The sequence below is a fragment of the Salmo salar genome, chromosome ssa15, assembly GCF_905237065.1.
Source record: "Salmo salar chromosome ssa15, Ssal_v3.1, whole genome shotgun sequence".
Lineage (NCBI taxonomy): Eukaryota > Metazoa > Chordata > Actinopteri > Salmoniformes > Salmonidae > Salmo > Salmo salar.
In genome coordinates, this window is record NC_059456.1 from 109,491,779 (window position 1) to 109,518,400 (window position 26,622).

The following is a 26,622-nucleotide window of genomic DNA, read 5'->3' on the forward strand; positions in this document are numbered from 1 at the left end:
TCCATGCTGTCCTACTATAGCTACTCCATGCTGTCCTACTATAGCTACTCCATGCTGTCCTGCTATAGCTACTCCATGCTGTCCTACTATAGCTACTCCATGCTGTCCGACTATAGCTACTCCATGCTGTCCTGTCCTACTATAGCTACTCCATGCTGTCCTGTCCTACTATAGCTACTCCATGCTGTCCTACTATAGCTACTCCATGCTGTACTACTATATCTACTCCATGCTGTCCTGTCCTACTATAGCTACTCCATGCTGTCCTACTATAGCTACTCCATGCTGTCCTACTATAGCTACTCCATGCTGTCCTACTATAGCTACTCCACACTGTCCTACTATAGTTACTCCATGCTGTCCTACTATAGCTACTCCATGCTGTCCTACTATAGCTACTCCATGCTGTCCTGCTATAGCTACTCCATGCTGTCCTGTCCTACTATAGCTACTCCATGCTGTCCTACTATAGCTACTCCATGCTGTCCTACTATAGCTACTCCATGCTGTCCTACTATAGCTACTCCATGCTGTCCTGTCCTACTATAGCTACTCCATGCTGTCCTACTATAGCTACTCCATGCTGTCCTACTATAGCTACTCCATGCTGTCCTACTATAGCTACTCCATGCTGTCCTGTCCTACTATAGCTACTCCATGCTGTCCTCCTATAGCTACTCCATGCGGTCCTGTCCTACTATAGCTACTCCATGCTGTCCTACTATAGCTACTCCATGCTGTCCTACTATAGCTACTCCATGCTCTCCTACTATAGCTACTCCATGCTGTCCTGCTATAGCTACTCCATGCTGTCCTACTATAGCTACTCCATGCTGTCCTACTATAGCTACTCCATGCTCTCCTACTATAGCTACTCCATGCTGTCCTACTATAGCTACTCCATGCTGTCCTACTATAGCTACTCCATGCTGTCCTACTATAGCTACTCCATGCTGTCCTACAATAGCTACTCCATGCTGTCCTACTATAGCTACTCCATGCTGTCCTGTCCTACTATAGCTACTCCATGCTGTCCTACTATAGCTACTCCATGCTGTCCTGTCCTACTATAGCTACTCCATGCTGTCCTACTATAGCTACTCCATGCTGTCCTACTATAGCTACTCCATGCTCTCCTACTATAGCTACTCCATGCTGTCCTGCTATAGCTACTCCATGCTGTCCTACTATAGCTACTCCATGCTGTCCTACTATAGCTACTCCATGCTGTCCTGTCCTACTATAGCTACTCCATGCTGTCCTACTATAGCTACTCCATGCTGTCCTACTATAGCTACTCCATGCTGTCCTACTATAGCTACTCCATGCTCTCCTACTATAGCTACTCCATGCTGTCCTGTCCTACTATAGCTACTCCATGCTATCCTACTATAGCTACTCCATGCTGTCCTGCTATAGCTACTCCATGCTGTCCTACTATAGCTACTCCATGCTGTCCTACTATAGCTACTCCATGCTGTCCTACCATAGCTACTCCATGCTGTCCTACTATAGCTACTCCATGCTGTCCTACTATAGCTACTCCATGCTGTCCTACTATAGCTACTCCATGCTGTCCTACTATAGCTACTCCATGCTGTCCTACTATAGCTACTCCATGCTGTCCTACTATAGCTACTCCATGCTGTCCTACTATAGCTACTCCATGCTGTCCTACTATAGCTACTCCACAATGTCCTACTATAGCTACTCCATGCTGTCCTGCTATAGCTACTCCATGCTGTCCTATTATAGCTACTCCATGCTGTCCTGTCCTACTATAGCTACTCCATGCTGTCCTACTATAGCTACTCCATGCTGTTCTACTATAGCTACTCCATGCTGTCCTGTCCTACTATAGCTACTGCATGCTGTCCGACTAGAGCTACTCCATGCTGTCCTACTATAGCTTCTCCATGCTGTCCTACTATAGCTACTCCATGCTGTCCTCCTATAGCTACTCCATGCTGTCCTGTCCTACTATAGCTACTCCATGCTGTCCTGCTATAGCTACTCCATGCTGTCCTACTATAGCTACTCCATGCTGTCCTACTATAGCTACTCCATGCTGTCCTACTACAGCTACTCCATGCTGTCCTGCTATAGCTACTCCATGCTGTCCTACTACAGCTACTCCATGCTGTCCTGCTATAGCTACTCCATGCTGTCCTACTATAGCTACTCCATGCTATCCTACTATAGCTACTCCATGCTGTCCTACTATAGCTACTCCATGCTGTCCTACTATAGCTACTCCATGCTGTCCTACTATAGCTACTCCATGCTGTCCTACTACAGCTACTCCATGCTGTCCTGCTATAGCTACTCCATGCTGTCCTACTATAGCTACTCCATGCTATCCTACTATAGCTACTCCATGCTGTCCTACTATAGCTACTCCATGCTGTCCTACTATAGCTACTCCATGCTGTCCTACTATAGCTACTCCATGCTGTCCTACTATAGCTACTCCATGCTGTCCTACTATAGCTACTCCATGCTGTCCTGTCCTACTATAGCTACTCCATGCTGTCCTGTCCTGATATAGCTACTCCATGCTGTCCTACTATAGCTACTCCATGCTGTCCTACTATAGCTACTCCATGCTGTTCTATTATAGCTACTCCATGCTGTCGTACTATAGCTACTCCATGCTGTCCTGTCCTACTATAGCTACTCCATGCTGTCCTCCTATAGGTACTCCATGCTGTCCTGTCCTACTATAGCTACTCCATGCTGTCCTACTATAGCTACTCCATGCTGTCCTACTATAGCTACTCCATGCTGTCCTACTATAGCTACTCCATGCTCTCCTACTATAGCTACTCCATGCTCTCCTACTATATCTACTCCATGCTGTCCTGTCCTGCTATAGCTGCTCCATGCTGTCCTACTATAGCTACTCCATGCTGTCCTACTATAACTACTCCATGCTGTTCTGCTATAGCTACTCCATGCTGTCCTACTATAGCTACTCCATGCTATCCTACTATAGCTACTCCATGCTGTCCTACTATAGCTACTCCATGCTGTCCTACTATAGCTACTCCATGCTGTCCTACTATAGCTACTCCATGCTGTCCTGTCCTACTATAGCTACTCCATGCTGTCCTACTATAGCTATTCCATGCTGTCCTACTATAGCTACTCCATGCTGTCCTGTCCTGATATAGCTACTCCATGCTGTCCTACTATAGCTACTCCATGCTGTCCTACTATAGCTACTCCATGCTGTCCTCCTATAGCTTCTCCATGCTGTCCTACTATAGCTACTCCATGCTGTCCTACTATAGCTACTCCACGCTGTCCTGTCCTACTATAGCTACTCAATGCTGTCCTACTATAGCTACTCCATGCTGTCCTACTATAGCTACTCCATGCTGTCCTACTATAGCTACTCCATGCTGTTCTATTATAGCTACTCCATGCTGTCCTACTATAGTTACTCCATGCTGTCCTACTATAGCTACTCCACACTGTCCTACTATAGCTACTCCATGCTGTGCTACTATATCTACTCCATGCTGTCCTGTCCTACTATAGCTAATCCATGCTGTCCTACTATAGCTACTCCATGCTATCCTACTATAGCTACTCCATGCTGTCCTGTCCTACTATAGCTACTCCATGCTGTCCTGCTATAGCTACTCCATGCTGTTCTGCTATAGCTACTCCATGCTGTCCTACTATAGCTACTCCATGCTATCCTACTATAGCTACTCCATGCTGTCCTACTATAGCTACTCCATGCTGTCCTACTATAGCTACTCCATGCTGTCCTACTATATTTACTCCATGCTGTCCTACTATAGCTACTCCATGCTGTCCTCCTATAGCTTCTCCATGCTGTCCTACTATAGCTACTCCATGCTGTCCTACTATAGCTACTCCACGCTGTCCTGTCCTACTATAGCTACTCAATGCTGTCCTACTATAGCTACTCCATGCTGTCCTACTATAGCTACTCCATGCTGTCCCACTTTAGCTGTCAACTAAAAAAAATACTGAATTACAACATTTTAACATTATTTTTTATATATTTGATGCAACAGCACAGAGTATGCACATTAACATCACCATGTGGTGCAGTGCAGTATTCATGACAGTTCTATAACATCACCATGTGGTGCAGTGCAGTATTCATGACAGTTCTATAACATCACCATGTGGTGCAGTGCAGTATTCATGACAGTTCTGTAACGTCACCATGTGGTGCAGTGCAGTATTCATGACAGTTCAATAACATCACCATGTGGTGCAGTGCAGTATTCATGACAGTTCTATAGCATCACCATGTGGTGCAGTGCAGTATTCATGACAGTTCTATAACATCACCATGTGGTGCAGTGCAGTATTCATGACAGTTCTATAACATCACCATGTGGTGCAGTGCAGTATTCATAACAGTTACATAGCATTCACGTCCAAACAGAGAAAAAGCTATGTGATCTTAGCGTGCTTCGCGGGGTGAGCTTCCTGTTTGATGCTTGCTTTTCTCCCCCCCCCCCCCCACACCCCCCATGATGTCACACCATTGAAGTGAAGAAGTGATTTTCATCATGTGCTTTCTGTACAAGAGGCCTTAGTAACAATAGTTTAGATTTTCACTTGTCAGACCAATAAACAAATGTCAGGAGGCTAGGGGGCATTCTTTTGACGTCCGGCTGAAAAGCGTGCCCAAAGTAAACTGCCTGTTACTCAGGCCCCGAAGCTAGGATATGCCATCGTGCATACATTTATTTTGTCCCCCTACACCAAACGCGATCACAACACGCAGGTTAAAATATCAAAACAAACTCTGAACCAATGACATTAATTTGGGGACAGGTCGAAAAGCATTTAGCTAGCTGGCTTGCACTTGCTAGCTATTTTGTCCTATTTAGCTAGCTTGCTGTTGCTAGCTAATTTGTCCTGTGATATAAACATTGAGTTGTTATTTTACCTGAAATGCACAAGGTCCTCTACTCCGACAATTAATCCACACATAAAAACGGTCAAGCGAAGCGTTTCTAGTCATCTCTCCTCCTTCCAGGCTTTTTCACAGTTTAACTTATATGGCGATCGGCATCTAAACTTTCATAGTGTTACCACGACAACCGGCAACAGTTCGTCTTTCAATCACCTATGTGGGTATAACCAATGAGGAGATGGCACGTGGGTACCTGCTTCTATAAACCAATGAGGAGGCAGGACTTGCAGTGCGATCTGCGTCAGAAATAGGAATTACTTCTATTTTAGCCCTTGGCAACGCAGACGCTCGTTGACGCGTGCGAGCAGTGTGGTCAGGGTATAAAGGTCTATCTCTCCCCATCTCTCTCTCGTTCTCTCGTTCTCTCGTTCTCTCTCTCTAGGATGGTGATGACCCTAAGGGTCTATCTCTCCCCATCTCTCTCTAGGATGGTGAGGACACTAAGGGTCTCTCTCTCTATCTCTCTCTAGGATGGTGAGGACACTAAGGGTCTCTCTCTCTCTATCTCTCTCTAGGATGGTGAGGACACTAAGGGTCTCTCTCTCTATCTCTCTCTAGGATGGTGAGGACACTAAGGGTCTCTCTCTCTCTATCTCTCTCTAGGATGGTAAGGGTACCCTAAGGGTCTCTCTCTCTATCTCTCTCTAGGATGGTGAGGACACTAAGGGTCTCTCTCTCTATCTCTCTCTAGGATGGTGAGGGTACCCTAAGGGTCTCTCTCTCTATCTCTCTCTAGGATGGTGAGGACACTAAGGGTCTCTCTCTCTATCTCTCTCTAGGATGGTGAGGACATTAAGGGTCTCTCTCTCTTTCTCTCTCTAGGATGGTGAGGGTACCCTAAGGGTCTCTCTCTCTATCTCTCTCTAGGATGGTGAGGGTACACTAAGGGTCTCTCTCTCTATCTCTCTCTAGGATGGTGAGGACATTAAGGGTCTCTCTCTCTATCTCTCTCTAGGATGGTGAGGGTACCCTAAGGGTCTCTCTCTCTATCTCTCTCTAGGATGGTGAGGGTACCCTAAGGGTCTCTCTCTCTATCTCTCTCTAGGATGGTGAGGACACTAAGGGTCTCTCTCTATCTATCTCTCTCTAGGATGGTGAGGGTACCCCAGTAGATGTCCAGGTGAAGGATAACGGTAATGGAACGTACACCTGCAGTTACACCCCCAAGAAACCCCTCAAACACACCGTCATGGCGTCCTGGGGCGGAGTCAACATACCGGACAGTCCCTTCAGGGTGAGCAAATACTGACAGGTTACTAGGAAAAATGGGAGCATTAACAAACTGTTAAATGGGGACTTCAGCTTTACCCCCGCACATACAAACTGTTAAATGGAGACTTCAGCTTTACCCCCACACATACAAACTGTTAAATGGAGACTTCAGCTTTACCCGCACATACAAACTGTTAAATGGAGACTTCAGCTTTACCCCCGCACATACAAACTGTTAAATGGAGACTTCAGCTTTACCCCCACACATACAAACTGTTAAATGGAGACTTCAGCTTTACCCCCACACATACAAACTGTTAAATGGAGACTTCAGCTTTACCCCCACACATACAAACTGTTAAACGGATACTTCAGCTTTACCCACACACATACAAACTGTTAAACGGATACTTCAGCTTTACCCACACACATACAAACTGTTAAATGGGGACTTCAGCTTTACCCCCACACATACAAACTGTTAAACGGAGACTTCAGCTTTACCCACACACATACAAACTGTTACATGGAGACTTCAGCTTTACCCCCACACATACAAACTGTTAAACGGATACTTCAGCTTTACCCACACACATACAAACTGTTAAATGGAGACTTCAGCTTTACCCCCACACATACAAACTTATTTTCCTCTCTCTCTCCCTAATCATTTCTACATTTTTCTCATTGTGTGTGTGTGTAGATGATGATCGGGGCAGGTTGCCACCCTAAGAAGGTGAAGGTGTCAGGTCCTGGTGTGGCTGAAACAGGGCTGAAGGCTTTTGAACCAACATCCTTCACTGTGGACTGTGGTGAGGCAGGACAAGGTAGGACCTTTACACTACACCAACATCCTTCACTGTGGACTGTGGTGAGGCAGGACAAGGTAGGACCTTTACACTACACCAACATCCTTCACTGTGGACTGTGGTGAGGCAGGACAAGGTAGGACCTTTACACTACACCAACATCCTTCACTGTGGACTGTGGTGAGGCAGGACAAGGTAGGACCTTTACACTACACCAACATCCTTCACTGTGGACTGTGGTGAGGCAGGACAAGGTAGGACCTTTACACTACACCAACATCCTTCACTGTGGACTGTGGTGAGGCAGGACAAGGTAGGACCTTTACACTACACCAACATCCTTCACTGTGGACTGTGGTGAGGCAGGACAAGGTAGGACCTTTACACTACACCAACATCCTTCACTGTGGACTGTGGTGAGGCAGGACAAGGTAGGACCTTTACACTACACCAACATCCTTCACTGTGGACTGTGGTGAGGCAGGACAAGGTAGGACCTTTACACTACACCAACATCCTTCACTGTGGACTGTGGTGAGGCGGGACAAGGTAGGACCTTTACACTACACCAACATCCTTCACTGTGGACTGTGGTGAGGCAGGACAAGGTAGGACCTTTACACTACACCAACATCCTTCACTGTGGACTGTGGTGAGGCAGGACAAGGTAGGAGCTTTACACTACACCAACATCCTTCACTGTGGACTGTGGTGAGGCAGGACAAGGTAGGACCTTTACACTACACCAACATCCTTCACTGTGGACTGTGGTGAGGCAGGACAAGGTAGGACCTTTACACTACACCAACATCCTTCACTGTGGACTGTGGTGAGGCAGGACAAGGTAGGACCTTTACACTACACCAACATCCTTCACTGTGGACTGTGGTGAGGCAGGACAAGGTAGGACCTTTACACTACACCAGCCCCTTCACTGTGGACTGTGGTGAGGCAGGACAAGGTAGGGACTTTACACTACACCAACATCCTTCACTGTGGACTGTGGTGAGGCAGGACAAGGTAGGAACTTTACACTACACCAACATCCTTCACTGTGGACTGTGGTGAGGCAGGACAAGGTAGGAACTTTACACTACACCAACATCCTTCACTGTGGACTGTGGTGAGGCAGGACAAGGTAGGAACTTTACACTACACCAACATCCTTCACTGTGGACTGTGGTGAGGCAGGACAAGGTAGGACCTTTACACTACACCAACATCCTTCACTGTGGACTGTGGTGAGGCAGGACAAGGTAGGACCTTTACACTACACCAACATCCTTCACTGTGGACTGTGGTGAGGCAGGACAAGGTAGGACCTTTACACTACACCAACATCCTTCACTGTGGACTGTGGTGAGGCAGGACAAGGTAGGAACTTTACACTACACCAACATCCTTCACTGTGGACTGTGGTGAGGCAGGACAAGGTAGGACCTTTACACTACACCAACATCCTTCACTGTGGACTGTGGTGAGGCAGGACAAGGTAGGACCTTTACACTACACCAACATCCTTCACTGTGGACTGTGGTGAGGCAGGACAAGGTAGGACCTTTACACTACACCAACATCCTTCACTGTGGACTGTGGTGAGGCAGGACAAGGTAGGACCTTTACACTACACCAACATCCTTCACTGTGGACTGTGGTGAGGCAGGACAAGGTAGGACCTTTACACTACACCAACATCCTTCACTGTGGACTGTGGTGAGGCAGGACAAGGTAGGACCTTTACACTACACCAACATCCTTCACTGTGGACTGTGGTGAGGCAGGACAAGGTAGGAACTTTACACTACACCAACATCCTTCACTGTGGACTGTGGTGAGGCAGGACAAGGTAGGACCTTTACACTACACCAACATCCTTCACTGTGGACTGTGGTGAGGCAGGACAAGGTAGGACCTTTACACTACACCAACATCCTTCACTGTGGACTGTGGTGAGGCAGGACAAGGTAGGACCTTTACACTACACCAACATTCTTCACTGTGGACTGTGGTGAGGCAGGACAAGGTAGGACCTTTACACTACACCAGCCCCTTCACTGTGGACTGTGGTGAGGCAGGACAAGGTAGGGACTTTACACTACACCAACATCCTTCACTGTGGACTGTGGTGAGGAAGGACAAGGTAGGAACTTTACACTACACCAACATCCTTCACTGTGGACTGTGGTGAGGCAGGACAAGGTAGGACCTTTACACTACACCAACATCCTTCACTGTGGACTGTGGTGAGGCAGGACAAGGTAGGACCTTTACACTACACCAACATCCTTCACTGTGGACTGTGGTGAGGCAGGACAAGGTAGGACCTTTACACTACACCAACATCCTTCACTGTGGACTGTGGTGAGGCAGGACAAGGTAGGACCTTTACACTACACCAGCCCCTTCACTGTGGACTGTGGTGAGGCAGGACAAGGTAGGGTCTTTACACTACACCAACATCCTTCACTGTGGACTGTGGTGAGGCAGGACAAGGTAGGAACTTTACACTACACCAACATCCTTCACTGTGGACTGTGGTGAGGCAGGACAAGGTAGGAACTTTACACTACACCAACATCCTTCACTGTGGACTGTGGTGAGGCAGGACAAGGTATGCCTTTACACTACACCAACATCCTTCACTGTGGACTGTGGTGAGGCAGGACAAGGTAGGACCTTTACACTACACCAACATCCTTCACTGTGGACTGTGGTGAGGCAGGACAAGGTAGGACCTTTACACTACACCAACATCCTTCACTGTGGACTGTGGTGAGGCAGGACAAGGTAGGACCTTTACACTACACCAGCCCCTTCACTGTGGACTGTGGTGAGGCAGGACAAGGTAGGACCTTTACACTACACCATTATCCTTCACTGTGGACTGTGGTGAGGCAGGACAAGGTAGGAATGTACACTACACCAGCCCTATTCTGATGCTCTTCCCTTCTCCTTAAAGTGTGCACTCGTTCACTTTCCCTCATGGATTTAGAAGTGTCTAATGAAAAAGAAACCATAATACATCATAATATTATGCCATTTAGCATACGCTTTTATCCTAAGTGACTTACAGTCATGCTTGCGTACATTTTACGTATGGGTGGCCACGGGAATCAAACCCACTACCCTGGCATTACAAGCACCATGCTCTACTAACTGACCTACTAATATCCAACCCACTACCCTGGAATTACAAGCACCATGCTCTACTAACTGACCTACAAATATCCAACCCACTACCCTGGCATTACAAGCACCATGCTCTACTAACTGATCTACTAATATCCAACCCACTACCCTGGCATTACAAGCACCATGCTCTACTAACTGATCTACTAATATCCAACCCACTACCCTGGCATTACAAGCACCATGCTCTACTAACTGACCTACAAATATCCAACCCACTACCCTGGAATTACAAGCACCATGCTCTACTAACTGACCTACAAATATCCAACCCACTACCCTGGCATTACAAGCACCATGCTCTACTAACTGATCTACTAATATCCAACCCACTACCCTGGCATTACAAGCACCATGCTCTACTAACTGACCTACTAATATCCACCCCACTACCCTGGCATTACAAGCACCATGCTCTACTAACTGACCTACTAATATCCACCCCACTACCCTGGCATTACAAGCACCATGCTCTACTAACTGACCTACAAAGGCCCAGTTCATAGTACGCACAATATGTAAACAAATGTGTTTATGTTTATGACACTGGAAGCAAACATTTTAATTCCACCGGTATGTTCGCCAAGTGTATTAACTGTGTGTGTGTGTGTGTGTGTGTGTGTGTGTGTGTGTGTGTGTGTGTGTGTGTGTGTGTGTGTGTGTGTGTGTGTGTGTGTGTGTGTGTGTGTGTGTGTGCCCCCCAGGTGACATCAGTATAAGTATAAAGTGCTCTCCAGGTGTGGTGGGACCAGCGGAGGCAGACATCGACTTCGACATCATCAGGAACGACGACGACACGTTTACCGTTAAATACACACCGCCAGGCGCTGGTAGCTACACCATCATGGTGCTGTTCGCTGACCAGGTGGGTAGAGTGTGTGTGTGTGTGTGTGTGTTGGTGTGTAAGGTGTTGGTGTGTAAGGTGTTTGTATAGAATGTATGCTGTTCACTAAACCTCGAGTCAGTTTCAAGTCCCAAGTCCCTACCTTTACTAAGTCTGGCATCGGTATACTTGAGTCAAAGTTGAGTCCCAAGTCCCTAAAAATCAGCATGGCTAGTTAAATAATACAGTAGATAGTTAGTTTAGTCCCTACACATCAGAATGGCTAGTTAAATAATACAGTAGGTAGTTAGCTTAGTCCCTACACATCAGCATGGCTAGTTAAATAATACAGTAGATAGTTAGTTTAGTCCCTACACATCAGAATGGCTAGTTAAATAATACAGTAGGTAGTTAGCTTAGTCCCTACACATCAGAATGTCTAGTTAAATAATACAGTAGGTAGTTAGCTTAGTCCCTACACATCAGCATGGCTAGTTAAATAATACAGTAGATAGTTAGTTTAGTCCCTACACATCAGCATGGCTAGTTAAATAATACAGTAGATAGTTAGTTTAGTCCCTACACATCAGCATGGCTAGTTAAATAATACAGTAGGTAGTTAGCTTAGTCCCTACACATCAGCATGGCTAGTTAAATAATACAGTAGATAGTTAGTTTAGTCCCTACACATCAGCATGGCTAGTTAAATAATACAGTAGGTAGTTAGCTTAGTCCCTACACATCAGCATGGCTAGTTAAATAATACAGTAGGTAGTTAGCTTAGTGTTACACATCAGCATGGCTAGTTAAATAATACAGTAGGTAGTTAGTTTAGTCCCTACACATCAGCATGGCTAGTTAAATAATACAGTAGGTAGTTAGCTTAGTGTTACACATCAGCATGGCTAGTTAAATAATACAGTAGGTAGTTAGCTTAGTCCCTACACATCAGCATGGCTAGTTAAATAATACAGTAGGTAGTTAGCTTAGTGTTACACATCAGCATGGCTAGTTAAATAATACAGTAGGTAGTTAGCTTAGTGTTACACATCAGCATGGCTAGTTAAATAATACAGCAGGTAGTTAGCTTAGTCCCTACACATCAGCATGGCTAGTTAAATAATACAGTAGGTAGTTAGTTTAGTCTCTACACATCAGCATGGCTAGTTAAATAATACAGTAGGTAGTTAGCTTAGTCCCTACACATCAGCATGGCTAGTTAAATAATACAGTAGGTAGTTAGCTTAGTCCCTACACATCAGCATGGCTAGTTAAATAATACAGTAGGTAGTTAGCTTAGTCCCTACACATCAGAATGGCTAGTTAAATAATACAGAAGGTAGTTAGCTTAGTGTTACACATCAGCATGGCTAGTTAAATAATACAGTAGGTAGTTAGCTTAGTCCCTACACATCAGAATGGCTAGTTAAATAATACAGTAGGTAGTTAGCTTAGTCCCTACACATCAGAATGGCTAGTTAAATAATACAGTAGGTAGTTAGCTTAGTGTAACACATCAGCATGGCTAGTTAAATAATACAGTAGGTAGTTAGCTTAGTGTAACACATCAGCATGGCTAGTTAAATAATACAGTAGGTAGTTAGCTTAGTGTTACACATCAGCATGTCTAGTTAAATAATACAGTAGGTAGTTAGCTTAGTCCCTACACATCTGCATGGCTAGTTAAATAATACAGTAGGTAGTTAGCTTAGTGTTACACATCAGCATGGCTAGTTAAATAATACAGTAGGTAGTTAGCTTAGTGTAACACATCAGCATGGCTAGTTAAATAATACAGTAGGTAGTTAGCTTAGTGTTACACATCAGCATGGCTAGTTAAATAATACAGTAGGTAGTTAGCTTAGTGTTACACATCAGCATGGCTAGTTAAATAATACAGCAGGTAGTTAGCTTAGTCCCTACACATCAGCATGGCTAGTTAAATAATACAGTAGGTAGTTAGTTTAGTCCCTACACATCAGCATGGCTAGTTAAATAATACAGTAGGTAGTTAGCTTAGTCCCTACACATCAGCATGGCTAGTTAAATAATACAGTAGGTAGTTAGCTTAGTCCCTACACATCAGCATGGCTAGTTAAATAATACAGTAGGTAGTTAGCTTAGTGTTACACATCAGCATGGCTAGTTAAATAATACTGTAGGGGCATTTGAAAAAGCGGACTCGACTACTACAACACTGTGTGTGTGTGTGTATGTGAGCGACCGGCAAGATTTTGACATTTCGAATTTGAAATTGTGTTTTTTTACATTGGATAGAAGTAGAGACTCAGAGCTAGAAAATGGCGTATCATAAACTACAGTTGAGTAACAATGGGCAAGTAATTCTCCTTTGAAAGTTGATCAACTTTTGAGAAAATGGCCCTTGAATGTTTTGGTACAGGAGAGCTCTTCTTTGTCTCCACCCATTCAGCATCGTTCACACCCTCTAAAGCTTTAGCCCCACCCATCTCTTTAAGGATTCACATGTGAGGCCGTTTACTAAACAACCAAAAATGTCAAGACTAAAGGTTGGTTTATGCTACGGGTGTGTTTGTAAATTGAATCTGAAATGCCAGAGTCTGAGTGTTCGTAAACTCAGATAGTTGTCAAATTGTCCATTTGTAAATTCAGATTGATTCGCTCTCGGAGCGTTCAGAGCTCTGGCCCGAGGGTTGATCAGAGCGTTCTGAAATAACAACAGCAGTTAGTCACCCAAGCTAACTGGCTAACGTTGGCTAGCTACTTCCAGACACATAATGAGAGAACACTCTGATCATAGCAGAGCTGGTTAGGCTGTTTTTATAAAATGTGTCAGTTATTCTGCGCTCTGGCACACTCAGATGAGAGTGCTCCGAAATTGGAGTAGATAGCCAGAATTAACAATGTCCGTTGAGAATGCACAATGAATATACCACTTAGCTAAGAATGACGTGAATAATCAAGTCAATAAACGTTGGGTAGTTAGTTATATTATAGTTACCTTATATAGCTATAGCCTGCAAGTTCGATGTATTAGTAGCCAACTAACGTTAACGTTACTCGTTAGGTAACTAAAGTTAGCTAACACACCGGTACACCGGTACATACTGCTGTAATGCTATGCGGTTCGTAAGGATAGCGTAGCTAACAAATTGTCAGCCAACATAACATTAAACATAAACTTATTTCAAAAGTCATTACTTTATTACATTGCTCAAAAGTTTCTTAACATTTGTCATAATTAGTTAAAGCAATGAATTTGTATCCGCTTTTCGTCAGACTTCGGCTGAATATTTTCCGCCATTTTCTTCATTTCTGAAAACGTTAGTGCGGTTAGTAATGTCGTATGCCTCTCTGTGTTCCAGACCATCCCCATGACTCCCATCAGGATCAAAGTTGACCCGTCACATGACGCCGGCAAGGTCAAGGCCGAGGGACCAGGACTCAACCATAGTGGTGAGTAACACACACACACACACACACGGTACACACTCACCATTTCATCCACCAGAGATAATTAACCCTTCCCTGTTCCATGGCCTCTGTCCCCTCCTCTTCCCCATCTCTTTCTCCCTCATTTCTCTCGTCCAGGTGTGGAGTTAAACAAGCTGACCCACTTCACAGTAAACACCAAGGCTGCAGGTAAAGCCAAGCTGGACGCTGTGTTCTCCGGCCCGGCTAATGGAGAGACGGTCAAGGACTTTGAGATCATCAACAACCCTGATAACACCCATACGGTCAAGTACACCCCTGTCCAGCAAGGGGTTCTGGGAGTGGCCCTCACCTACGGAGGAGATTCTATTCCCAAGAGCCCCTTCTCCATCCCCGTGGCACCAAGCCTTGACCTCAGCAAGATACAAGTGGCTGGACTGGGTGATAGTATGTACACTATAAAAACTAAAAATATATATTTTTATTTTTTATTAACTAGGCAAGTCAATTAAGAACAAATTCTTATTTACAATGACAGCCTACCCTGACCAAACACGAAAGACGCTGGGCCAATTGTGCACTTTGTGTAGTGGTTGAAAAATTTGTTTTAATGACTCCAACCTAAGTGAATGTAAACTTCCGACTTCAACTGTATATAGTATGCAGTGTATGTAGTTTTTTTAGTATGTAGATAGATAGTGATATAGTATATAAAGTATGTAGTGTAGATAGATAGTGATATAGTATATTTAGAATGTATAGTATGTAGTTGACGTATATATAGTGTATATATATAGTATTTATAGAATGTAGTGTAGATAGACAGAGATATAGTATGTACTGTAGCTAGATAGTGATATAGTATATATATTATTAATAGTATGCAGTGTAGATTGAGATATAGTATATTAAGTAGTATGTAGTGTAGATAGATAGTGATATAGCATATACAGTTGAAGGCGGAAGTTTACATACACTTAGGTTGGAGTCACTCAAATTAATTTTTCAACCACTCCACAAATTTCTTGTTAACAAACTATAGTTTTGGCAAGTCGGTTAGGACATCTACTTTGTGCATGACACAAGTAATTTTTACAACAATTGTTTACAGACAGATTATTTAACCTCTCTGGGCCAGTGGGACGTTAGCGTCCCACTCTATTCAACAGCCAGTGGAATCGCGTGGCGCGAAATACAAATACCTCAAAAATGCTATAACTTCAATTTCTCAAACATATGACTATTTTACACCATTTGAAAGATAAGACTCTCGTTAATCCAACCACGTCCGATTTCAAAAAGGCTTTACAGCGAAAGCAAAACATTAGATTATGTCAGGAGAGTACCCTGCCAAAAATAATCACACAGCCATTTTCAAAGCAAGCATATATGTCACAAAAACCAAAACCACAGCTAAATGCAGCACTAACTATTGATGATCTTCATCAGATGACACTCCTAGGACATTATGTTATACAATACATGTATGTTTTGTTCAATCAAGTTCATATTTATATCAAAAACCAGCTTTTTACATTAGCATGTGATGTTCAGAACTAGCATACCCACCGAAAACTTCCGGTGAATTTACTAAATAACTCATGATAAACATTGACAAAATACATAACAATTATTTTAAGAATTATAGATACAGCACTCCTTTATGCAATCGCTATGTCCGATTTTAAAATAGATTTTCGGCGAAAGCACATTTTTGCAATATTCTGAGTACATAGCTCAGCCATCACGGCTAGCTAATTTGACACCCGCCAAGTTTGGGGCAACCTAAAGTCAGAATTACTATTACAAAAATTGGATTACCTTTGCTGTTCTTCGTCAGAATGCACTCCCATGACTTCTACTTCAACAACAAATGTTGTTTTGGTTCCAAATAATCCATAGTTATATCCAAATTCCTCCGTTTTGTTTGTGCGTTCAGGTCACTATCTGAAGGGTGACGCGCGAGTGCATTTCGTGACAAAAAAAATCAAAATATTCCATTACCGTACTTAGAAGCATGTCAAACGCTGTTTAAGATCAATTTTTATGCTATTTTTCTCATAAAATAGCGATAATATTCCAACCGGACAATGTTGTATTCATTCAAAGAGTGAAAGAAAAAAATGGTGAGGTCTAGTGAATGCGCATCTCCAGACTCACTGTCCCCAGGCAGGCCACTTACAAACTCTGCTGCTGTACTTTGCCCAGAGACAGGAGACACGTCATTCCGATTTCTGAACACTTTAGAGAGCCAATGTAAGCCTTAGAAAGTGTCACGTAACAGCACAGATGCTGTAATTTTGATAGAGATGCAACAGAAGGACTACAAATTGTCAGACGGGCCACTTCCTGCATGGAATCTTCTCAGGTTTTTGCCTGCCATATGAGTTCTGTTATACTCACAGACATCATTCAAACAGTTTTAGAAACTTTAGAGTGTTTTCTATCCATATGTAATAAGTATATGATATAAGTATATATAAGTATAAGTATATGATATAATAAGTATATTCTATCCAAATATATGCATATTCTCGTTTCTGGGCAAGAGTAGTAACCAGTTTAAATCGGGTACCTTTTTTATCCGGCTGTGAAAATACTGCCCCCTAGCCCCAACAGGTTTTAACTTATTTAAATTCTAGTGGGTCAAATGTTTACATACACTAAGTTGACTGTGCCTTTAAACAACTTGGAAAATTCCAGAGAATGATGTCATGGCTTTAGAAGCTTCTGATAGGCTAATTGACATCATTTGAGTCAACTGGAGGTGCACCTGTGGATGTATTTCAAGGCCTACCTTCAAACTCAGTGCCTCTTTGCTTGACATCATGGGAAAATCAAAAGAAATCAGCCAAGACCTCAGAAAAAATATTGTAGACCTCCACAAGTCTGGTTCATCCTTGGGAGCAATTTCCAAATGCCTGAAGGTACCACATTCATCTATACAAACAATTGTACGCAATTATAAACACCATGGGACCATGCAGCCGTCACACCGCTCAGGAAGGAGACTCGTTCTGTTCAGAGGACAGTTTTGGAGAAATGTCCTCTGGTATGACGAAACAAAAATAGAACTGTTTGGCCATAATGACCATTGTTATGTTTGGAGGAAAAAGGGGGAAGCTTGCAAGCCGAAGAACACCATCCCAACCGTGAAGAACGGGGGTTGCAGCATCATGTTGTGGGGGTGCTTTGCTGCAGGAGGGACTGATGCACTACAGAAAATAGATGCATCATGAGGCAGGAAAATGATCGTGAATTATTGAAGCAACATCTCAAGACATCAATCAGGAAGTTATAGCTTGGTCGCAGATGGGTCTTCCAAATGGACAATGACCCCAAGCATACTTCCAATGTTGTGGCAAAATGGCTTAAGGACAACAAAGTCAAGGTATTAGAGTGGCCATCACAAAGCCCTGACCTCAATCCTATAGAAAATTTGTGGGCAGAAATTAGAAAGTGTGTGCGAACAAGGAGGCCAACAAACCTGACTCAGTTACACCAGCTTTGTCAGGAGGAATGGGCCAAAATTCACCCAACTTATTGTGGGAAGCTTGTGGAAGGCTACCCGAAACGTTTGACCCAAGTTAAACAATGTAAAGGCAATGCTACCAAATACTAATTGAGCGTATGTAAACTTCTGACCCACTGGGAATGTGATGAAAGAAATAAAAGCTGAAATAAATCATTCTCTCTACTATTATTCTGACATTTCACATTCTTAAAATAAAGTGGTGATCCTAACTGACCTAAGACACGGAATTTTTACTAGGATTAAATGTCAGGAATTGTGAAAAACTGATTTTACATGTGTTTGGCTAAGGTGTATTTAAACTTCCGAATTCAACTGTATACTACAGGTAACATATCATTACATACTATATATAGTATAGATATTTCGGAATTGTTCAGAGACGATCCGTTACCCGCTATATAACATCAATTTATTATAATAAGTTATAATAAGGTATTATTATTAACAGGCCATTCATCCTTAACTCATGCTGCCAAACATACCCTCGTAAAACTGACTATCCTACCGATCCTTGACTTTGGCGATGTCATATACAAAATAGCCTCCAACACTCTACTCAGCTAACTGGATGTAGTCTATCACAGTCCCAATCCGTTTTGTCACCAAAGCCCCATATACTACCCACTACTGCGACCTGTATGCTCTCGTTGGCTGGCCCTCGCTTCATATTCGTCGCCAAACCCACTGTCTCCAGGTCATCTATAAGTCTTTGCTAGGTAAAGCCCCGCCTTATCTCAGCTCACTGGTCACCATAGCAACACCCACCCGTAGCACGCGCTCCAGCAGGTATATTTCACTGGTCATCCCCAAAGCCAACACCTCCTTTGGCCGCCTTTCCTTCCAGTTCTCTGCTGCCAATGACTGGAACGAATTGCAAAAATCACTCAAGCTGGAGACTCATATCTCCCCCACTAACTTTAAGCTTCAGCTGTCTGAGCAGCTTACCGATCGCTGTACCTGTCACGCCCTGACCTGAGAGAGAGGGTTTGTTTCTCTATGTGGTTAGGTCAAGGTGTGGGGTGGGCATTCTATGTGTTGTATTTCTTTGTTTTGGGCCGAGTATGGTTCCTAACCAGAGGCAGCTGTCTATCGTTGTCTCTGATTGGGAACCATACTTAGGCAGCCTTTTTTCCACCTGTGTTTGTGGGATCTTATTTTTGTATTTTTTGCTTTGTGTGTCTACAGAACGTGACGGTCGTATTTTCCTTTGTTCATTACTTTTTATCGTGTTCGGAGTAAATAAATCACAAGATTAACATATCCCACGCTGCACCTTGATCGACTCCTTTTGATGAACGTTACAGTACTTGTACACAGCCCATCTGTAAATATCCCACCCAACTACCTCATCCCCATATTGTTATTTATCTTTTTGCTCTTTTGCACCCCAGTATCTCTACTTGCACATCATCATCTGCACATCTATCACTCCAGTGTTAATGCTAAATTGTAATTATTTCACCTCTAGGGCCTATTTATTGCTTTACCTCCCTAATCTTCTACATTTGCACACACTACATCAATTTTTTTTATTGTGTTATTGACTGTACGTTTGTTTATGTGTAACTCTGTTGTTTTTGTCGCACTGCTTTGCATTATCGTGGCCAGGTCGCAGTTGTAAATGAGAACTTGTTCTCAACTTGCCTACCTGGTTAAATAAAGGTGGAATAAATAAATAAATAAAAATTAGGCAACAATTACTATTCCCCTTCCCTTCACGAACTAATTTGCCTGCAAGTCTATTTATCATTTGATAAAAAGAAACCATGTCATGAATTAAGAACGATATCTTTTTATTTTCATCATGCGTCACTCAAATCACTTTCCAAAAAAAGAGCCTTCTAATTAGCATTAGCATCTAATTATTTACATAAAAATACCTTCACATTCATATCTTTTTTAGATAATCAAATAGTTTATGCCTAATTAAAACTTAAATTAACCATTACCAATACCGAATATTGGCTGCAAAAATAGTCAAACTTTATTTAGTAGACTACTCAAACTGTTACCAGCCACACTGGTTTGTACTTTATATGGCCTGTGTGGTCTAATGCAGGGTTTCTCAAACTCGGTCCTGGGCCCCCACCTGGGTGCGCTTTTTGTTTTTGCCCTAGCACTACACAGCTGATATCACTTCTCTTCTATATCTCATCTCTTATATCTCTTCTACATCTGTTCTCTTCTATATCGATCTCTCTCTCTCTCTCTTATCCTCTATATCTCTTCTCTTCTATATCTCTTCTCTTCTATATCTCTCTCTCTCTTCTCTATATCTCTCTCTCTCTTCTATCTCTCTCTCTTCTCCTCTATATCTCTCTCTCTCTTCTATATCTATCTCTCTCTCTTCTATCTCTCTCTCTATCCTCTATCTCTTCTCTTCTATATCTCTTCTCTTCCATATCTATATATACTCTGTTCTATATCTCTTTTCTTCTATATCTCTACTTTTCCATATATCTATCTCTTCTCTTCTATGGCTCTTCTTTGTTATATGTCTTCTCTTCTATGTCTCTTATCTTCTATATCTCTTCTCTTCTATATCTCTTCTCTTCTGTCTCTTCTCTTCTATATCTCTTCTCTTCTATATCTCTTCTCTTCTATATCTCATCTCTTCTATATCTCTTCTCTTCTATATCTCTTCTCTTCTATATCTCTTTCATATCTATATCTCTTCTCTTCTATATCCCCTCTCTTCTATGTCTCTTCTCTGTTATATCTCCTCTCTTCTCTTGTATATCTCTTCTTGTCCATATCTCTCACTTCTCTTTTATATCTCTTCCATAACTATATCTCTTCCATATCTATATCTCTTCTCTTTTATATCCCTTCTCTTCTATATCTCTTCTCTTCTATATCTCTTCTTTTCTCTTTTATATCTGTTCTCTTCTATATCTCATCTCTTCTATAAATCTCATCTTCTCTTCTCTTCTATATCTCTTCTCTTCTATATCTCGCCTCTTTTATCTCTTCTATATCTCTTCCTCTATTTCTCTATCTCTTGCTCTATCTGTGTAGAGATGACGGTGGGTAAGGACCAGGAAGTGACTGTGAAGTCTGAAGGAGCAGGAGGTCAGGGGAAAGTCTGGGCCAATGTTACAGGGCCTTCTGGGAAACCTGTCACCAGCAAGGTAGGGATGTAGATTGATCGTTTTTTTTGTTTTAATTTTATTTGAACTCTCTTTTTAAAAACTTAATTACAGTTATATGTTCATTGTTAAAAATGTTGTGCTAAAACCAATGATGAAAGGTGCTTTACAAATAGAAAATGATGAAGTTTGTTATTCATTTGAATGTTAATATTCAAATTATTCAGGTGGAGGCAGGTCTTAAACCAGAGACCAGTCAAGTGAAGTTTATCCCTTGGGAGGCGGGACCATACCAGGTGGAGCTGACCTATGACAGCGCTCCGATCCCAGGATCCCCCTTCAACCCCACCGCCTACCCCCCCACCGACGCCACCAAAGTAAACACGACCTCTAACCCCTGACCCTTAACCCCTGACCCTTAACCCCCGACCCTTAACCCCTGACCCTTAACCCCTGACCCTTAACCCCTGACCCTTAACCCTGTATGTCCTGTTTCCCCCATGTCTGTCAGGTGAAGTGTTCTGGCCCAGGGTTGGAGCGGGCTAAGGTGGGAGAGACCGGGGAGTTTGTGGTGGACTGTACCAACGCGGGTCCAGCTGAGTTGACCATAGAGATCATCAGTGACGGCGGGACAGAGGCGGAGGTCCACATCCAGGATAACGGAGACGGAACCTACACCATCACCTACATCCCCCTGTACCCCGGCTCCTACACCCTCACCATCCGCTACGGTGGGCAGGATGTACCCATCTTCCCCGCCCGCCTGACCGTGGAGCCGGCCGTCAACACCAGCGGAGTCCGCGTGTTCGGCCCGGGAGTAGAGGGCAAAGGTCAGAGAGTGTTCTGTCCACTAGGCTTGTCCTGCAGGTCTAGTAACTGATCCTTAGTAGATCAGTTAGTAGAGCGTGGTGCTTGTAACGCCAGGGTAGTGGGTTGGATATTAGTAGGTCAGTTAGTAGAGCATGGTGCTTGTAATGCCAGGGTAGTGGGTTGGATATTAGTAGGTCAGTTAGTAGAGCATGGTGCTTGTAACGCCAGGGTAGTGGGTTGGATATTAGTAGGTCAGTTAGTAGAGCATGGTGCTTGTAATGCCAGGGTAGTGGGTTGGATATTAGTGGGTCAGTTAGTAGAGCATGGTGCTTGTAATGCCAGGGTAGTGGGTTTGATTCCCGGGGCCACCCATATGTAAAATGTATGCAAGCATGACTGTAAGTTACTTTGGATAAAACTGTCTGCTTAATGGTAGGTGTGACTGCACTGTTAACTAGAATGAATACATAAAATATAGATATACAGCACCAGTCAAAAGTTTGGACACACCTACTCATTCAAGGTTTTTTCTTTACTATTTTCTACATTGTATAATAATTGTGAGTACATCAAAACTATGAAATAACACATATGGAATCATGTAGTAACCAAAAAAGTGTTAAACAAATCAAAATGTATTTTATTGTGTTTTTCTTATCTATATTGAATACATTATTTAAACATTCACAATGTAGGTTGGAAAAAGTATGTGAACCCCCTAGGCTAATGACTTCTCCAAAAGCTAATTTGAGTCAGGTGTAACGAGTGCGCTGAGAGTCGGGATGCAAGTACAGGGAGAAACACAAACAACGCACCGACATGAAACAGAGTCGATAACACCTGAGGAAAGAACCAAGGGGAGTGACAGATAGAGGGAAGGTAGTCAAGGAGGTGATGGAGTCCAGGGGAGGGTCATGAGGCGCTGCTGCGCCAGACGATGGTGACAGGTCTGCGGGATAATCAGCAGCCGGAGAGGGAGTATACGTGACCTCCCCGACTTGCGGCTCCAGCCGCAGGAAGCCGACAAACGGGACGAACCCGAGGATCAGGAGCAGACCGGTCACCACTGCTGAAGAGCGGGAACCCGTCGAGCAGGCTGGGGCGCGGGAGCCCGTCGAGCCGGCTGGGGCGCGGGAGCCCGTCGAGCCGGCTGGGGCGCGGGAACCCGTCGAGCCGGTGGAAGCAGGTGAGCCTGGAAATCTGGCAGATGCATGAAAGCCCAACGAGCCGGCTGGGGCAGGGGAGCCTGGTGATCTGGCAGATGCATGAAAGCCCAACGAGCCGGCTGTGGCATGAGAGCCTGTAGCGACTCCCGGACCCAACGTGATTTACACAAAAAAAACAGAAACACTCCCTGATGCTTCCCTTAGGTGAGGTGTTGTTCTTTAACGAGTGCGCTGAGAGTTGGGAAGCAAGTACAGGGAGCGAGTGTATTCATAAATAAACACCACACACACAAACAACGCACCGACATGAAACAGAGTCGATAACACCTGAGGAAAGAACCAAGGGGAGTGACAGATAGAGGGAAGGTAGTCAAGGAGGTGATGGAGTCCAGGGGAGTATCATGAGGTGCTGGTGCGCTTGATGTTGGTGCAGGTGTGCGGGATAATCAGCAGCCTGATGACCTAGAGGCCGGAGACGGAGTATAATTGACATCAGGAGTCAGCTAACCTGGAGTACAATCAATGAGACGAGATTGGAGATGTTGGTTAGAGCTGCCCTGCCCTATAAAAAACACTCACAAAATGTGAGTTTGCTATTCACAAGAAGCATTGCCTGATGTGAACCATGCCTTGAACAAAAGAGATCTCAGAAGACCTAAGATTAAGAATACTTGACATGCATAAAGCTGGAAAGGGTTACAAAAGTATTGTCTATAAATACAAAGATGACTGCAAGAGCACAGCACAGAATGCTAAATGAGGTTAAGAAGAATCCTAGAGTGTCAGCTAAAAACGTACAGAAGTCTCTGGAACATGCAAACATCTCTGTTGACGAGTCTACGATACGTAAAACACTAAACAGGAAGGGTGTTCATGGGAGGACACCACGGAAGAAGACATTGCTGTCCAAAAAAAACATTGCTGCAAGTCTGAAGTTTACAAAAGAGCACCTGGATGTTCCACAGCGCTACTGGCGAAATATTCTGTGGACAGATGAAACTACAGTTGAGTTGTTTGAAAAGGAACACACAACACTATGTGTGGAGAAAAAGGCACAGCACACCAACATCAAAACCTCATCCCAACTGTAAAGTATGATGGAGGGAGCATCGTGGTTTGTGGCTGCTTTGCTGCCTCAGGGCCTGGACAACTTGCTATCACCGACAGAAAAATGAATTCCCAAGTTTATCAAGACATTTTGCAGGAGAACGTAAGGCTATCTGTCCTCCAATTGAAGCTCAACAGAAGTTGGGTGATGCAACAGGACAACGACCCAAAACACAGAAGTAAATCAACAACAGAATGGCTTCAACAGAAGAAAATACACCTTCTGGAATGGCCCAGTCAGAGTCCTGACCTCAACCCGATTGAGATGCTATGGCCTGACCTCAAGAGAGCAGTTCACACCAGACATCCCAAGAATATTGCTAAACTGAAACAGTTTTGTAAAGAGGAATGGTCCAAAATTCCTGCTGACCGTTGTGCAGGTCTGATCTGCAACTACAGAAAACGTTTGGTTGAGGTTATTGCTGCCAAAGGAGGGTCAACCAGTTATTAAATCCAAGGGTTCACATACTTTTCCCACCCTGCACTGTCAATGTTTACACGGTGTGTTCAATAAAGACATTAAAAAAAAAACATATAATTGTTTGTGTGTTATTAGTTTAAGCAGACTGTGTTTGTCTATTGTTGTGACTTAGATGAAGATCAGATCAAATTGTATGACCAATTAATGCAGAAATCCAGGTATTTCCAAAGGGTTCACATACTTTTTCTTGTCACTGTATAAGCTATGTTCATGCTGCATTGTATGATTCTTGAGGAAATCTGAACTGGAATTTTTTTAAATAATCGGGCTATTGTAACGAGTTTTCTGAGAATCGGGAAGCAAATTCAGGGGAGTGTTTTAATAAATAAACGCAAATAAATACAAAACAAGAAACACAAACAACTCACAGACATGAAACTGGAACAGAAACACCTGGGGAACCAAAGGGAGTGACGTATAAAGGGAAGGTAATCAGGGAGGGGATGGAGTCCAGGTGACCTAGAGGCCGGGGAGAGAGCACATGTGACAGTACCCCCTCCCTGAGGCACGGCTCCACCAAGTACTAAGTCATGTTTTGCAGAGGGGGTCAAATACTTATTTCCCTCATTAAAATCCAAATCAATTTATAACATTTTTGACATGTGTTTTTCTGGATTTTTTTTGTTGTTATTCTGTCTCTCACTGTTCAAATAAACCTCCCATTAAAATTATAGACTGATCAGTTCTTTGTCAGTGGGCAAACGTACCAAATCAGCAGGGGATCAAATACTTTTTCCCCCTCACTGTAAGCGTGTGTTTCCATTGAGTAGCCAAAGTGTTGTTTTCCTGATGGTTTTATATGACTCATGATCATATACCAATACTTTGGACGTTCTTAAATACCAAAGTACCAAAAGCGGAACGGACTGCGACCCCAAAATCGCAATACGTACTGAACTGTGGGTTTGGTGGACCAATTAAATGGCATATATTTGTATTTCTTAGCGTGTTCTGGGCCCTAAGCGTGTTCTGGGCTCTAGGTGTGTTCTGGGCTCTAGGTGTGTTCTAAATATGTGTTCTGTATTCTAGGCATGTTCTAAGCATGTGCTGTGTGTTCTAGGCGTGTTCCGTGAGGCAACCACAGACTTCACGGTAGATGCTCGGCCCCTGACCCAGATAGGAGGGAAGCACATCAAGACAGTCATCCAGAACCCGTCCGGAGACATTACTGAAGCTGTCATCACCGACCACTGTGATGGAACATACAGCGTAGAGTACACGCCCTACCAAGAGGGTGAGTTAGTCCACTACCTAGTCCACTACCTAGTCCACTAACTAGTACACTCCCTACCAAGAGGGTGAGTTAGTCCACTACCTAGTACACTAACTAGTACACTACCTAGTACACTACCTACCAAGAGGGTGAGTTAGTCCACTACCTAGTACACTAACTAGTACACTAACTAGTACACTACCTAGTACACTACCTACCAAGAGGGTGAGTTAGTCCACTACCTAGTACACTACCTAGTACACTCCCTACCAAGAGGGTGAGTTAGTCCACTACCTAGTCCACTACCTAGTCCACTACCTAGTACACTACCTAGTACACTACCTAGTCCACTACCTAGTACACTACCTAGTACACTAACTAGTACACTACCTAGTACACTACCTAGTACACTACCTAGTACACTACCTACCAAGAGGGTGAGTTAGTCCACTACCTAGTCCACTACCTAGTCCACTACCTAGTCCACTAACTAGTACACTCCCTACCAAGAGGGTGAGTTAGTCCACTACCTAGTACACTAACTAGTACACTACCTAGTCCACTAACTAGTACACTCCCTACCAAGAGGGTGAGTTAGTCCACTACCTAGTACACTAACTAGTACACTACCTAGTCCACTACCTACCAAGAGGGTGAGTTAGTCCACTACCTAGTCCACTAACTAGTACACTCCCTACCAAGAGGGTGAGTTAGTACACTACCTAGTACACTAACTAGTACACTACCTAGTCCACTACCTAGTACACTACCTAGTACACTACCTACCAAGAGGGTGAGTTAGTCCACT

General features: G+C 43.7%; 1 protein-coding gene across 1 annotated transcript in view; it reads left to right on the forward strand.

Annotated features, from left to right (window-relative positions):
- Positions 1-26,622, forward strand: part of flna (filamin A, alpha (actin binding protein 280)) — a 227,559-nt gene that overhangs the window by 126,051 nt on the left and 74,886 nt on the right. The window contains exons 14-22 of the mRNA XM_045696120.1: positions 6,060-6,203; positions 6,885-7,008; positions 10,884-11,044; positions 14,347-14,437; positions 14,573-14,860; positions 20,967-21,079; positions 21,265-21,414; positions 21,549-21,867; positions 25,662-25,835. Coding sequence (XP_045552076.1) covers positions 6,060-6,203; positions 6,885-7,008; positions 10,884-11,044; positions 14,347-14,437; positions 14,573-14,860; positions 20,967-21,079; positions 21,265-21,414; positions 21,549-21,867; positions 25,662-25,835 — 1,564 coding nt within the window. The remainder of the gene's footprint in view (positions 1-6,059; positions 6,204-6,884; positions 7,009-10,883; positions 11,045-14,346; positions 14,438-14,572; positions 14,861-20,966; positions 21,080-21,264; positions 21,415-21,548; positions 21,868-25,661; positions 25,836-26,622) is intronic.